This window comes from Melanostigma gelatinosum, assembly GCF_949748355.1.
Source record: "Melanostigma gelatinosum genome assembly, chromosome: 2".
NCBI lineage: Eukaryota > Metazoa > Chordata > Actinopteri > Perciformes > Zoarcidae > Melanostigma > Melanostigma gelatinosum.
The window spans coordinates 16350034-16366770 of record NC_136635.1 but is presented as its reverse complement, the minus strand read 5'-3'; the positions used below and the strand labels follow the sequence as shown (position 1 = coordinate 16366770).

Below are 16737 nucleotides of genomic sequence, written 5' to 3'. Positions count from 1 at the left end.
TGTTACGGTCGTGGCGGACGTGCTCTTACCTTCCCTCAGCACCACCCTCTCATAAGCAGGGAACTTGGTCTGAACTGGTTGGGCCGACAGGTCTTCCCTGCTCTTACGCAAATTCCTCTTGGAGCTTCTCAATCCTCTGAATCTCCAGAAGTCCGCTCTGTCTCCCCCTGGTGTTTTGGGGAGGGTGTACTGCACGCTGGATAGCTGCTCAGCTCTGGACAAAGAAGAAAGTAGGAGTGAGGTCAGCGGTCAGGACTTCAATCAATGGCACTTTAAGACAGGTCAGGTATTCAGCTTTTCACTTTACTCCTGTTGGAGAGAAAAGTCGTGGTGATATACTGGCACTGTGACTGCAACGCCATTGTACAGTACTGAGTTGTAAATGGCTGTCAAACTGATTATTGAGTGCATTATTGGCTGAAGAAATGCTGATGAAATACTTAGGCCATTTTATAGATAGGCTAATTGTCTTGAGGGCTCGCACAATCTAATTTATGGCTCAATGATCACATTATGAAGAGCTGACATATCATTTAACTCTGATGTTTCTGTGAAGTCTTGATAGCAGAACAGTCAGTATTTTGATACACATAGACACTATGTATAACAGAAATTAAGACTTTGCAGTGAAACGACTAGTCTTATTTATAAAACATTGCAGATTTACAAACCACTAATTTAAGTTAAGGCCATATTTTGCATTATCCGTTTCCTAAAGTTCATTGCAGATAGCTCAATATATTTAATTACAGTGGTAAGCAGTAAGGTGAGTTAGGCAGTTGGCCTATGGGAGGAAACTTTGAATAATAAAGGTCTTCCTTTGATGGATGTTTTTAAAACAATAATATTGAATTGTGAGTGTGATGTTAGGGTTTTATGTTTTGAAAGAATATTCAGGGGGGCAGGTTTATCTTGGCTGAGAAGCTGACACTCTGTATAGTTCACCATACTTCACGTATGTGATATAAATGCATGCAGCATATGGACAGCTATGTCTTTTCTGTGAGCAGAACAGAGGAATCTGTGTGTAAACACTGCCAGAGGCTGTTGAAGGCGGTGGAGACAGGCCTAGATAAAACCATGCTGTTGGCTGGATCATCATCATCTATACTACATATCCTCAGACACTGTTAAATATGCTCTACATTAAAAACACTTCCACTTTATAACAGGCTATAACACAGACCTAAAGCTTTTTTTAAACATTAAATAATAAACATTAAAATAAACATGATAAATGTGTAAAATACAGTAGATTAAACAAATGAGGAAATGGAAATATGCTCGCAAATCCTTCCTTGCTACTTGCAGATCAACCACAATTATTTTATTCCTTTGTCGCCACCATAAAGTGCCAAAACAAGCTGTACAAGTATTAAAAGGTGTGCCCTGAATCTTCTTTTACCTGTTCTTGTTGGGGATGATGCCCCTTTCCACTTCCTGATGGTTCTTGCCAATACGGATAGCGAGCCAGGATCCTAATTTGCCATTGTAGAGCGTGTCTACTACGCGAAACACCTCGCCCTTGTTGAAGCTCAGCCCGTACGGTGACTCTTTCTCGTATTCAAAATGTGTCCGGATGTAGAAGGAGTCGCCAACGTCTGATTCCACTATTCTCCGATACACTAAAGACAAAGAACATAGCGAAATGATTACAGCAACCTTTTCAATGTGCTGGGTTTGATACCTGATGCATTTACACGACTAACACAATGTTTCATACTGCCACCACTCACCATCCTTCTTCTTTTGGGCCAAAATATTAACTTCTTCTCCTTTTGGGAGATCCAGCAGAAACAGCACAGCCTCCTCCCGGATGATGTTAGCAAAGTCCACATTGTTCACCTACGGATGCAGAACAGAAGACGTACTTACAGTCTCATCAAAGGACTGGTGGACTAGCACACAAAACAGCAAATTATAAGCTCTTGATCTGATGTCCCCAAGTTTATCCCACTAAGTTTTTAAATAGTAACTATTAAATGTAGAAAGCTACTCGGTTAAAGTGTGCTCTGTTCCTGTTTTTTCCTCAACTTTTGTATTTTTTTATTTTGACAAAACACAAAAAACTCTAGCAGCTATCGCTCATTTTCTCACAAAACAAGAAGAACATAGAAAAAGTCAAAAGTGTTCCTCAACAAAAGCAGGGCCATGAATTCCCCTACAACGGAGCAGCCTCCTCCGCCTCCTCCTCTCATGCTGCTGTCCCAAAAACAATAACTGCTGTTTATTGACTCTGCTTGAGGGGCAGCAGGGCAACCAGAAACACATGGACGGAATCACTGAAGCTCAGAAAGACACCTTTATCCTTCCCAGAAATAGGAGGGCTTGATGTCTTTATCTCCACATGCACACCATGACCAAAGGGAAACCATCTAAAGATGGAAAACAATGTCCTGGAAGTCTGAGGTGTGTTCGTACAGTGGAGAGAAAACACACACACACACACGCACACACACAGATCTATGCTGTGGAGTGGGAAGAACACAAGCCATAGTATATTCATTAAGAGAAGGAGATGCGGTAATGGACAGATTTGTCTGTAAGATAAATGCTGTCCATGAATGTCTGTGGGGAGACAAACTGTGCGGCTAAGTACTCAGCCTCTTCTGTGCAGTGCAACACTACACAGATTCACAGTTCGAACATTAAACAAAGCAGGTGTAATGCTTGGCTGTTGTTTCAACACGTCTGAATGGATCCAACACTGACATCAAGAGGGCTTCTATCATCCCATCAACAATGTTACTCTAGTGTTTAGTGGAACAGAAAGTCAACTGTTCCGAGGTCAGAGTGGAAGAACGACCATTGTGTCTTCACACTGGAAACAAGGGGAGTTTTGACACGAGGCAGAGCCCAGCATGACTCACAGACTGACGGATACATTGTACTGTATTCCCGAGATCACTTTAGAGAGAAATAAAACTATTGTGTTCTTGGGATCACATAGTTTCACCACTGAGTATCGAAGTCAGTGTGGGCAGCTACTGCTCGTCTATTTTCACAATAACACCAGATGTTCTTCCCACTTTCAACATAAGTAACAGCTAATACTTGCTAAAAACAAAAGCCTGACTAAACTCGGACAGAAAACAATACCTTAAAGTTATCTTACAAGCTAGGAGGACAAAGAAGTAGCATGTACACCACGTTTACATGTGCACAAGATCAACAAGTTGGGAGAAATCTGGAAATCAGAGAACACTGTAAATCCTTTGTTTACTTGCAGCAGATTTCTTCACCATCACTTAGGCTGGCATATTTGATAATGACAGTGTAGCCTGAGGAGTTATATTTCTGTGACAGACAGCGCAATGAAAGGACAGAATTTTACAAATAGTCCACAGACCTTCAGCTGTGAAAACCAACTTAGATCTACTTTTCAGCTTCAGTTGTTAGATCCAGACTTTGGGTTTAATTTTTCCAAATAGACTGATCATTTTTCCTTTCAACCCACTAAACTGCTGCCTTACACGCTTGCTTTCTGACAAACACCAGTGAAGCATATACAGTACATGGGCAACAAATCAGGTTTCTCCAGCAAAAACGTAAAGTTTAACCGTAAAGTGTGATTCTTTAAATCCCTCGCCACTATTTCAAAAACTACATTTCGTGTTTACATGTTACTGCAGAAAGCAAACAACAGCCATGTTGCTTAAGTGATGGAGTGTAGCGTACCCTGAGAATCTGGTCTCCCTCCTCCAGCCCTTCCTTAGCCGCAGGACTGTCCTCCAGAACACCCGCCACAAAAATCCCCACGTCGTTCCCTCCTGCTAACCGCAGACCGACACTCTCTCCCTTCTTGAACTTGACCAGCTTCATACTCGGCCTGCACAGGTAGACAGATACAATCAGGCAAGAGGAGTCAGCAAATCATGGATCTAAAAACAATCATTCTAAGAGACACATGTAGACTGTGGTCTGACAACAGCAGGAAGGCAAATTCTTTAAGAGAATGATATATACACTGGATATATATGCCACAATCAGTCAATACTAAGGTTGGACGAGAGCATCGAGGACATTTACCTGAGGATGCTGTCATCATGAACAGCGCTGGGCACGGGGGCATCGGAGGGGCTGACAGGCAGATCCACGTCAGGCTGACCAGGCTGTGCATAAACTGGCTTTGGTTCTGTATCAAATACAAACACACTAAGTCAAATAACACACACACACACACACACACGGAAACTAGTACCCAGTATATGCTGAACAGCATCCGTTTCATCATTCGGTAAGGCTTGACACAAGATAGTCTGCCAAGTGTTTGGTAACAGTGAAACCAATTGTAAAGTGAAGTGAAGGCATGCTGTTCGTCTTTATAATTATTAGTCTTCAGGCACAGGAAAAAACAATACTTGTAGAGTGATTAAAGTAAACTAAAATAAACCAAGCGTGAGTGAAACTCTCTTTGCTGTTCAGACACAACTGAAACTTTACTGTACTAATGGCAATGAAATGTAGAAACAAAAAAAGGTGGTAACAGCTGAGGCCAACATGAGAAAGCACACTAGTCCGTAGGGCTGATGGGCAGAGGTTTCGTACCAGGCAGCGGGGGTAACAGTTTGTCATCTCTGGAACTGGTCTGGTCGCTGGCCTGTGACAAGACGCCGTCATCAGAGATTTTGAATGGTGTGGCCATGGATCCTGGTTTGGATACGCGTTCCTCATCTCGACTTCGATGGCTGAAATAGACAAAAAAATTCGGTACGCGTGGCCCGTCAATGCCGTAACCAAGAACATTCTCCATTAATGCATTCCTTAAATAACTGCAGAATCTTTGCTCGTGTGTGGAAGAATGACCCGGTGTTTTCTGTGACCCGGTGTTTATATAGTTCTGTCCTGTGCTGACATCACCAGGAAGACTAAAATAAACCCAAAAGGAAAAAGCATGGACCATGGATGACGTGATAAGGGCATGTGGACAGAAAATCAAATGAGAAGACAATCAGCTTTTAAAAGAAGGATGTGCGGCCTTTGTTAAATAAGACCCTCCAAATGGCTAACGACACTCCCAACCACTAACTGATAGAATGTAAATTGGAGCAGACAGGGTTCATAAATGTTTTCATTTCCAAATGAAACTGTTCTGGATGATTGATAAACTCCCATTCTATCAGCCAGTCCAATAAAAGCACACAGGCAGAGAAAGAAAAATCAAACCAAGTCTCCCAACATAAACTCCTGAGTGAGGCTACTTTTCAGTCCAAGTTCCTGTTTAACCTGGATAGAATAAACAAGAGGAAACGGGGTGTGTGTGTGTGTGTGTGTGTGTGTGTGCGTGTGCCTGTCTGTCTTGTGGGCTGTGACTAACAGAGTAGAAAAGGCTCTGCTGCTTAAAACAATGGTTGAATTCCAATCTGGTCACATGACTGCCTGCTGGCACAGTACTTGAGCTGCATTCAGAAGCTTTAGCACCAGAATGTGAAGGTGCAGGCAGTGCCACCAGCTCAGACGAGGCCACTTCTCCCATTCTCTCGTGTCGGGAAAGAATACAGTACAGTGTAGTCACCCATAAATGAAATACAGTAAAATACAAATGTATAACCAGTACATGTACAACCAGTACATGTACAACCAGTACATGTACATGGCATCAGTGAGTCCTGCAATGGATTTTGTTGTGCAGGGAGAATGGCAAATGAGAGCTGCAGCCTCAGGATAAATAACATAATTGTAATAAGAGAGAGAGAGAGAGAAAGAGGGAGATAAATAACAGAATTGTAATAACAGAGAGAAAGAGACAGACAGGGAGAGAGAAATAACAGAATTGTAATGGGAGAGAGGGAAAAAGAGAGTGTGTATGTTTGCATCTGTGTATAACAGATGAATGAGAGTGTGAGAGAGGGGAAAAGAGAGAGACAAGCACAGCAAGGGACAGAAAGAGAGAGCGAGAGAGAGAGAGAGAGAGAGAGAGAGAGAGAGCGAGAGCGAGAGGTTGTGGCCTAAATCTGTTATTCCTTGCTGCAGAATAGCGCGAAAAAAGGCTTCACACTAACAAACTCCATTTGACAGACGCCTTTGTTCAATCCCCTCACACATTCTTAGAGTATGGGTACAGGCAAGAGTGAGCGAGGGAAGTGAGAGGCAGAAAAAGAGAAGGAGCAGGAGAGACGTGGCTGCACAGATATAAACAAACAATGCAAAATATGGTACTGCTACCAGAGCAGAATCTCTGCACTGCATAACAGTCCCGATCCGTATACTTTCATCCAGTCACAGGCTCACTAGATATACTGACCACTCTTTGCAAAATCAACGAAATTTGCAAGAGCAAAATCCCTGTAAACTAACAATGAAGCATATATCATTAACAAGAAACATTTTTAAAAACTAAAATGATTATTTACTCACACAAATGTCTCTGTAAGTTGAACCATGATGAGCATTTAGAGGACTTTGAGTGTAATTCCGTGAGAGACAACACAGAGTTTAAAACAGCCGTTACCCACGCTGACGAACATACACTTTGAAGGGTGTTTCTGATGATGCGTTTTAATTCTAAAACACGCAACAGCCTCGTGCCCTAGGGAAAAGAATGCCTCGAAGGGAGATAGTAAATAAAAACTCCCTGACACCACAGGCTTGGGACCGTCAGACTGTTACTTCCTCACTACGTTCTTCAACCACAAACAAACGTTAGAAGCAGGTGGAACTCCTCTTATGACAATGCCTTGTGCTTACCAGATTAACCAGTCATACAACATGTGAAAATGGTGCACACAAATATGACACAACAATTGGTTTTCTAACATCTGGACGGACACACATTTTAGTGCACAAAGATAAAAGAGGGATCGGGGAGAGAGCAACAGAAGTAAAGGGTGCAAATACACACTGGTCTGTTATCAGAGGGATGCATTCACTTACATTGGAAGTAATCTGTGCAACAGTGAACCTGCCCTCATCCTGCATTGAAACAATTCAGGTTACTCCACAGTCTGACATGATGTAGCATCTAATGGAAATGGCAGCATTGGAGGCTATTCTATTGTGATATCAGTGACAAGCAACGAGGCCAGGAAAGCCAAACTAGCAGCAGCATGGTGATCTAACATCCTGCAGCTACGACAGCTGGATGTGTGGGTCAGTGCAACACAAGTAATGCAAGAAATAGCTCAATCCTGCTATTGGTTTTCCAGCTAAATTTGGGTTTTAATACTATAAAAATAGCACATTTGGTTAGTTTTAGTCAAAAAACATGTTCTCTTTAACATAGTTTTTTATATCATGGTTTGGAGTACAGACAGCCTACTGTGTCTGCGACTCCAAACTCATATAAATAGGATGAAATGGAGATCTGGTTTTACTAAACTCTGACAGTTCAATCCAGAACGAGTGCTTAAAGGCTGCTTGGATTTGGGCCCGATTCAATACCCTCCCCTACTTCACATTATCAAACCCAGCCATACACTTACTCATTAGAAACCAGCAACATGGCCTCTGTCTCTTCTCATTGCAGCCAATGATAGAATGAGCATTAGGGATGCACTGATCAAACTTTTTCAGTCCCGATATGGACACTGATACCTGGGTTAGGGTGTCAGTAGATACCAACAACCAATCCGAGACCAGTGTTTAATTAATAAGATGTATGGCTCTCTGTGTGGAAGGCAACATTAGGTTGTCTTAAACATCGTTTTCTAAACAAAATTTCAAAAATAAATACATAGATATAATGGACTGACTTGCTGTTTATCAAAATAATGGTACCCGATACCAGATCGGCATATTGTAAAATATACCTGATCCAGTGATTTGAGTCCGTATCGGGCCAATATCAGTATCGGTGCATCTCTAATTAGCATGGTCTGATCCAAAAAGTGCCAAGCCTGTTTAACTTAACAGTCCTGTTATCAACTGGATTAAAGTCTGCAAGAGCTAGTCATCGCGCCGCATTCAACTACACTCAGTTACTTACAATGCCTGAGCTCCACACTGACTGAGAGTCACTACAGTCACTTGCATGACTTCCTCTAGCTCTCCTTTTTGTCATGCTGGTCAGCTACAGGAGGCTAGAAAACCACTAAACTACAACAAAGACAACTTACTGGAAGCTCCAACTGGCAGTACGAAAAAGAGAAGGATAGAGAGACATTATGGGCATTCAAATGTAGTGAAAGAAAAGCTCATCATGTGTACAGAGTATATGCAGAAAATAGCTATGCAATGGCATTGCATTAATCCAGAACGCATTGTGAAATAAAGACTTTATTGCGAACACTAATGTTCAGGTCATAATCATGAGTAATGGCAACAAGAGTAACATTGGTGTTGAATATTAAATGTACTTAGCTTTACAGGATTTAAGTGAGGGACAACATAAAGCTGAGACAACTGTATACAGTTTGAAGGAGATTCTCTGGACAGGAAATGGTTAAAACGATCTAGTATACTTTCAAATCAAGACCTTTGGTCCACCAGGAGGAGGTGGGTTAATCCCTCCTCTCTTCCCAAGTCCCCTTCCAGAGTAAGGCTTTATTGGAACTCGGTGATGGCGTGATGTGATGGTGTATGCATGCAATGACTTTATCTATTGATTTATGCATTAGTGGTGCAAGGTACTTACTCTGCACCCACTAACCCGTGGGTGTGAACATGATGTATGAAGTTGGTATGAAGTTGGAGTGGTGGGAGCATGGATGCATGACTGTGGCATGTGTGACAGCTGCGTCCCATCACCAGATTTGCAGTTAGATGTGTGTGTGTGTGTGTGTGTGTGTGTGTGTGTGTGTGTGTGTGTGTGTGTGTGTGTGTGTGTGTGTGTGTGTGCAATTCGCTTACCTGCCATTGCTGATCTGCCGAGGTGAGTGACGGAGAAGGTCCGATGGTTCAGGCCTGTCAGGCGAACGTGATCGACTACCTCGCCCGTGGGATCGATTGGAATGGTCGGATGTCAGTGAATGTATTTCTGAAATGTCTGTGTAATTGAAATTAAATATGTATAAGCCTTTCATCAATGACGTAAATCAAGATCAACTCCTTTCAAATTGCAGATTTGTCTTTTGATCAAATGCTAGCTGCAACCCAACAAAGTACGGCGACACGTCGGTTGTCTCACCGTCTCTGTCGGAGTTATTGGCTGATGGGTTGCTGTCATCGAGGTCGGGAATGTTGAGCAGCGTGGCTCGCTCGTCTCTCTGCACCACCATCTTCAACTTGCCCTTTGACCTCTCGATCAGCTTCTTGGCATCTATTAGTGATAGGTTCTCTGTGACTGTGCCATTGATCTGCCAGAGGAAGAGGAGAGGGCCAGCATGAGAACCGAATAGACAAGTCATCTTCACTGGGCAATGTTTCCTGTTGACCCCACGATGGGCTTTTAAAAACGACGGGATCATCGCAAAGAAGAATTGTGAATTCACCTCACATCAACAATAACAATGTACAGGAGGCTACAAAAGAGTTTAAAGACTTATATAATTGGGATTACAATGCGTTTAGTGCCGTCAGAGACACAAACAGTCCACAGTATTGAATCATATATTGTATAAAAGCACAACTTTATTATCTTCATTCAAGTATTCATGTCTGTTGGTCTTTGTCCTGCCTCACTTCAGAACACTTGATACAGTAAATTGGATTTTGAATGCATCTCTGCATTGTGAGGGAGGATTTTACCCTCCTCAGTGATTGAATAGATCAAAATTCAAAGGAATAATGGAATGTGTGGTATTCCTGAGGGTGAGTCTGCATACCAATGAACTGTGACCTCCACTTTCTCAGAGGTTCCCACAGCAGACGAGTTCCAGTAAATCTGGCCGATACCCTTTTCTCTTTCCTCCCACCTCATTATTTAAAGCTACTTCTTAACATATTGATATTTTATGTGTAGTCTAATAATCTTTTATCAGTACATTTCCCCGTTACTTTTAAATTCCTGCAAACACTGCTCTCGTTGCTCTCACCTTCAGCACGACGTCTCCCTCCTGGATGTTTCCATCTCTGGCAGCGAGGCTCTCGGGAGAGATGTCCTTCACAAAGATGTGGCTCGCCAACCGCAGTCCATATTCTACTTTCAGAGTTAAGAAGCACACAAATGAATATCAACCAATTATCAACGAATAAAATACAAGCCGTTAACATTAAAGTTACGATTGACCTTTACTTTGAGTACCAGAGAGTCTAGAATTAGTTTTATCCACGTTCTGCACGGAACATTTTCCGGTGGTTTGGACATTGCGTTGCTCACCTTCATTTTTGCGGGACTTGACGAGGGTCACCTTCGCAGGCCTCGATGCAGCAGAGGAGGCTTGTGATCGGCGGTCGGAGCGCGGCGAGACGCTCCTCTCCCGCGAGGCACTGTGATCTCTCCTGCCGCTGCTGCTACGCTCGCGATCCTGACGCCTGCCGGTGCCCGTGCCGCCGCCGCTCGCTCCCGCATAGGCACTTTGGCTACCCTGCCCACTGTGGTGCTCATAGCCGCCGTCCTCCTCCTCCTCCTCATCGCTGTCCTCTTCCTCATGCTCCGACATCGTCTCCCTGTCCCCGGGTCGAGAAACAGGGAGCTGCACTTTCCTTTTACGACGAATAGTCTTTGGAATAGACGGGAAGTGTTTGAGTGTTACTGGCAATTATTAAAGGGTTCACTGTGACGTACACGATGTCACACAACGTCAGGTTTGGTAAAACATCTTCAGAGTCCGACTTACTATCTTTGCATTTTTGCCACTCTTTCTGAGCTGCTGCACTGCGTAGGCATGCTCCACGTTGTCCATAGACACCGCGTTGACCATCACCACTCGATCATTTTCTCTGAAACAATGAAAGTATATAGAATAAATGGGAACAGGAAACATTCAATAAGAGCTTACATTATCTAATTCTGAGGTCAAAGAAACAGTGCTCCACTATTGATGAGAATACTCAAAGACTTACTGCAGCAGTCCCTCTGCAGGACCTCCTTTCAGCACATCAGATATCACAATGGACGTCTCCCCGCTCTGGAAATGAGGGTTGTCTCGCCCACCTGAGATTGCGATACCAAACCCAAATCCTGGGGCCTACACACAAAGAAATACATACACACTGACTGATACAGCATAAATGGCAGTTACATAAAACTCATCCCAGACTTTAAAAACAGGCTAATGTGCCCTTTGAAGACTAATTAATAGTGAAAATGCTATTTAAGTAAAATAATGTGACGGGTTTTAAAATACGGGGACATTTACTGCAGACAAGAACAAAGCTATGTTATTTTTTGCGAGCTATTATGACAATTTTCCAAGAAGGTTTCCATGGGGGTTTTGAGGACATGTTTTTCAGCCAGCACCAAGGGAGCAAGCCATGTGATGCAATCTTACAACCACAACAACAACACAGGTAAACCACAAGGCAGAGAACAGCAGGCAGCACCGGTCTGCTCCTTCAGCCTCGATAAAGCCGCTGCTAATTAGATTACAGCAAGCTGGCCAGTCTAGTCAGGTGCTCTATACAATCCCACTTGCACAACAGCGCCAACTAACTGGTACTGTTTCACTGTCTCGAAGCAAAGTACATTCAGAAGCTCAAGACAATGAGTATATGTATTTATCAGCCATCTCTGTGGCGTTGAATAGTTTGATAATTAATCAAATGATGAGGGGTTATCAGTTATATGCAATCTATCACAATCACATGTGACTTAGCACAGGAAAAACAGTACAGGGTCTAAAGCGATCATCTCTCTCTTTCCCTGGAGCTGTGTGAAGGAGAGGAGAATGTTGCCAACGGGAAGGAAGTGAAATGAAGTAGTAAGGATGTGGATGCTGATTCCTGTCTTCCTTAGCATTGTTTCCTGCCATCTGGGTTTCTTGACTATTGTTTCAGTAGCACACATCCTGCTGCTACAGCTGGCCGGCACGGTACAGAGCGAGAAGAGAGATGGATGGTTCAGAGAAAGACAGGGAGGAAAAAGTGAAGAACACACCAGACATACTGCAGGATTAGAGAGGCAGAGAGGGGAGGGGGGGGAAGGCAAAGGAGAAGAAAGAGGAGAGTTGATTAAAGAGTTGTAATCACTTGCCCTGTGAAGGGTTACTGTGTGCTGCTCCCATATGACCGTTTCCTCCATCGCTGCACTCTGCAAAGCAAGAAACAACAAGGAAAGGGTTAACATCTTGGGGCCAATTTAGTATGTACATCAAGTACAGATGTGTGTCCTAATGCAGCCTATTACAATAATGATGCAACAAACTTTGTGAAGTTTATAATGTCCTGTTTAGGAAGACGTTGAGCCTGCATGATTTTACCACATCGCTCTTTTTATTGGGAAATCCTTCTGTTCCCGTCAAGAAAAGTATTAACTCAATGAGGGCACATTTAACCAGTGTGCAAGACATAATTATACAAACACACTCAAAATGTCAATGACTCATAAAGTTCTGCTAAGAAAACATTGTTTATATGTAGCTTTAGAGAAGAGTGAGTCAGAAAACGATGTGCATGCTTCATGTTTCTATATCCTGTTTCAGTAGTTGTTTGGCTCCCGGCAAGGTAGACGCTTATTTGCACGACTAAGTCCTAAAAGTGTACATGTGAAAAGATTATGACTGACAGCAGCATGAGTAAACAGCCAGCAGAGACTGACTGAGGTTCAGAAGACTGAGTGAACATTCCTACGTTATTTCTGACGAGGTCATCTGAGAGAGCTGAAGCAAAGGAGATATTTAGCTGCTCCCCTGACCTGCCACACTGGATTAAACTCATGCTCGGCATGCATCTTGTGCTTTCGTTCATTCTCAAATTGAGTTACATCACACAGGTTTCTCTCGATGTATGATTCATCTTTAAGTATGGGCTTCTTTTGCTTTATTTACTCAAAATGAAGAATGGAAAATGCTCGAAAACTCAGAATATGAAGCTATAATAATGTGACTGTTACTACTATTAGAACCAACAGACACTCTTTAATTTGTGTCTCAAATCACTATTTATTTTTAACTCCCAGTGTCCCCAGCTTTAAATTACAGCTTTTACTCTGCTTCCCTCCAGCTGATAAAGCAACACTGCTGTCCTGTCTGTCTGTCTGCCTGCAGGGAGTAATGCCACAGCTGTCTGTGGCAGAGTGCTGATGAGCACAGTCTAACGTGGCAGATGAAGGAAAAGACAAACACCACCACACGTGGCAGGGTGCTCATTTACTACAACTTCTATTATCAGCTCTTGTTACAATAACACCATGTCATCTGTCCATCCTACACCCTATCATTGTGATAATCTCACTCCCTCACCCCTTAATCATCATCTAATCCCCGAACCACCTCCCCCATCATCATGATCATAACTGTCATCACCTTCCCCTAACCTAACGACAAAGTTCACAGCAGGTTGACACTGCAATGCTGCCGACAGCATGTGGTGAGGACACAGACCAGGAGCCAGCTGATGAGTGTGTCTGCTGTTTTTAGACATGGCCAGACAGATAATACTGTAGGTTTGCTGGGAAAAGGACACAAACGAACACAAGGAAGGAGATGCTGATTTCCTTGATGCTTTACTCAAAATATTAGTCGAGTCATTTTCCAAGCAAAAATGCAAAACACTTTTCTGTTTCTCAAAAGTGATCCTTTCTTTACCTTAAAAGATAATACATTTGGGGTTGTGGATGACCATTACAACTAACGTCCGACAAATTTGTGACAATTTACAGAAAAAATTATGGATTGATTGATTCGTCCAAAAACATTTAACGAAAACAATCCGTTACTACAACTGGACATCCTGGATCATATATCATTGTCTCACTGGTACCCATACAACACACAACCAACCTGCTGTTTACCACAGGGCTGTTTTCAGCTTATGGCCCTGTAGGTAGTAACTTGTGTTGAACTTACTGTAGGTCCTATTCTGTGTCTGTGCTCCTCCATTCACTCTGTTCAGTTCAGTTGGTCTGAACCTCTTGAAAACACAGTTAACCCTTTGACCCTAATTTCCATCGCAGCGCTGTGTGGATGTTATTTATGTCCATAATTGGGTGTCCCCCCCCCTCTCTCCCCCTCCGTTGTCTGCCCCTACGACTCCCAGTTATGCCACTATTGTGTGAAGGGACCTGACCCATTTAACCATGGCTCCTCCCGGCATTCCCAAACACATCCATTCCTCTAAAGTGCTTTGTGATATATTCATCCATCCGTTCATTCATATCCAGGTGGACAGAGGGGGGGGGGGCTACACCATGAGAAGAAACTGCATGCTGGGGTCATGTGACCAGGCGGTCAGGCAGGCAGGTGGCCTTGTCCTTGAACTGTGGGTTTTACTGATAGGTAGGGAGAGGGAGGAGGGAGAGAGCTGTGGGCTGCTTGTACAGCTTACATAGACAATACCAATTGAGAGGATACATAATTGACATAAATCTGTCTTCAATGACATCTTCCTTTTTATTCTCTGCTCCCTTGTCTCTTTACCGTACCTCAAATGAATGCCAACCATTCAACTGAATCCTTATTGAAAAGCAAGCTAAGACAATGACGTACTAGTAAATCTTTGGGTTAAACGTATTTTGCTCAACCAAACCAGATTTAAAACACTCTGGAATCATTGAAGTCCTACACACCCAAACACCCGACACACTCGCCATAGGCCTTTCAAGGGAGGACTTCCAGTAAGTGTGAGTGTGAGCCTTAAAGGCGTAGACATACTTGTAGCGGTAAGAGGTCATAGATCAGGTGTGAGTCACAAGAGAAACAGGAGACCTACAGAGTAATGGCACTGCACAATTTAATCTATATTGTACATTTGAGTTGTATCAGAAAAAGATTGTGTTAAATATACTGCATGTTTTATCATTGTAGTCGCACTTCCCCCTGATTAACAGGCTGATCGAGTGTGAGGTATACGCAGGGTAGAAAGCAGACAGCAGCAGGCACAAGCAATGTGTTAGCTTAAGCTTGAGAAGGAAATACAACCCCACCAATTTATCACTATGCTCTTTTGTCAGCAGACATTGACCGGTCTTATTTTTTATTCAATGCAAAAATAAAGCTGTGGTAAAGCACTGTAAGAGCCTGTCGACTGCCTGCTGGTGTGATGCGATGTAAATAATCAACATACTCACACTTTCCTCCCCTGTGACAACCATCATGTCACTCATATTTTAACTCCTAAATATCAGTATCGGCCCCCAAAAAATATATTTACTTAAACAGACTGAATTTAAATCGGTAATTGAACTGTGATATGAATGACGGACGGCCATGTGGTCTCATCTGTCATAAACAAGAAATTCAGAAAGAGTAATTTTCTGTGTGGAAAAGCTGGAAATGGTAATTTGGTTATCTCATGTACTTTGTTACTGGACCATTCCACATCGTACAAAAGCAAAGATCACAGAACATGTCCAGCCAAAACAAACATGAACAAATGTTTCTGCAGTAAAGTAATAATAAAAAATACAGACGGGAACAATGGATGCGGTTTATCTCTGAAGTCACAGAGTTGTGTGAAACAATGGTGCGCTTGATGTAGCACAAACTGACGGCAGCCTAGTGTATATTTATACATCCATATTAGTCAGGCCTGAGCTTTGGCCAGCAAGGCCCAGGGCTGGGAAACAAAAAGCAGCCACCAAACACGTGTACTTGTCTGTGAGACACACACACACACACACACACACACACACACACAAAAGGGCCTCTTTGTTCAAGCTGGAGCCAGCCTGGCTTGGCCCTGCCAGGCACACTATAACACAGAGTCCAGTACAGAATATAACAGCTCACTCAAGCTCTTCAAAGGCAGAGACTAATCCAGTTCTTTGGGGCATACTGATGAACAGACTGGAAAAATGAGCGATGAAACGGACAATAATAACCTGCCTCAGAAAGCGTTGATAAACAGGGTCAGGTCAAGTCTTCACACATGCTTCTCAGTCGCCAGAGTAATCAAACGTGTTCACATATACAGAGAAATGGCACAGAACAGAGTACGCACTGCCAACATCTTAAGAATCTGTGAAACTAAAGAGTCAGCAGATCACTGGACTTCTTGGGAAATGGAGGCACTCAGACAGAAACAGCCACAAACATGTGGACCCACGTTGGCAGCATTAAGCACAGAACAAAACCACAGAGAAGTCAGCAGTCAAGCTCATCGCTTACCTCCTCATCCAATATAATTAACTTTATTAAATGACAAAGGCAATTGATAAAGCAGCAGGTGACAATGAGGTCATCTTCTCAAGATTAATGTCATGAGCTGAGAGGTTTGGAAGAAGCATAACACAAGCTCTTTATCGGTGCTTTGCCAATGAAAATGTTGTCCGTCGGGCCATTACTCACCACCTCCCTCCACCTAACTCCCCTTCATCTGAGTCAAAGGAGTACTTCACAAAGTGGGCGGATCAAACACAAAGTTTAAGAAGCAGTTTTTCGACAAAACAGGACAGGATGAAAATGTAGGAAGAACAAAGATTAAAGAATGCATGAGGACTCACATTTCTGCCCCTGAGAAAGAACAATTCAGTATTCACACATCAGGTCATTCTGAGGTAAAGAGGGACATACTGAGCAATGGTGCTACAGCAGCAAAGATCTCGATGACGACAAAGTGTGAGGTAAAATCCTGACAAAGCTTTCGGGTCAGTGTGCCTGCTCTTCTCTGATAGCCTGAGGCAGGATGTAAGAAATAGCAGCCACATCACCCACAGGAAAACACTCACTTCCTGTTTGCAGGAAATAGCTTCAGCTTCCAGAGAAGAAATCCCTGTGCACACTATTGAAAATTCCTCCTGGTATACTCACCTCATCTTACGAC

The 16737-nt window shown here is 43.0% G+C and overlaps 1 protein-coding gene across 11 annotated transcripts in view; it reads right to left on the bottom strand.

Annotated features, from left to right (window-relative positions):
* The window catches only part of tjp1a (tight junction protein 1a), a 43082-nt gene that overhangs the window by 14823 nt on the left and 11522 nt on the right, over positions 1–16737 (bottom strand). For 5 of the 11 annotated variants that reach the window (XM_079291191.1, XM_079291196.1, XM_079291197.1 and 2 more), the window contains exons 2-14: positions 12011–12067; positions 10882–11006; positions 10656–10758; positions 10196–10538; positions 9912–10018; positions 9065–9233; positions 8788–8923; positions 4549–4688; positions 4030–4135; positions 3679–3829; positions 1737–1845; positions 1406–1625; positions 30–214 (exon numbers count right to left, since the gene is read on the bottom strand). In XM_079291191.1, the coding sequence (XP_079147317.1) occupies positions 30–214; positions 1406–1625; positions 1737–1845; positions 3679–3829; positions 4030–4135; positions 4549–4688; positions 8788–8923; positions 9065–9233; positions 9912–10018; positions 10196–10538; positions 10656–10758; positions 10882–11006; positions 12011–12067 (1951 nt within the window). Of the gene's footprint in view, positions 1–29; positions 215–1405; positions 1626–1736; positions 1846–3678; positions 3830–4029; positions 4136–4548; positions 4689–8787; positions 8924–9064; positions 9234–9911; positions 10019–10195; positions 10539–10655; positions 10759–10881; positions 11007–12006; positions 12068–16737 lie in introns of all 11 variants that reach the window. The other 6 variants (XM_079291194.1, XM_079291201.1, XM_079291199.1 and 3 more) reach the window with 2 other exon arrangements.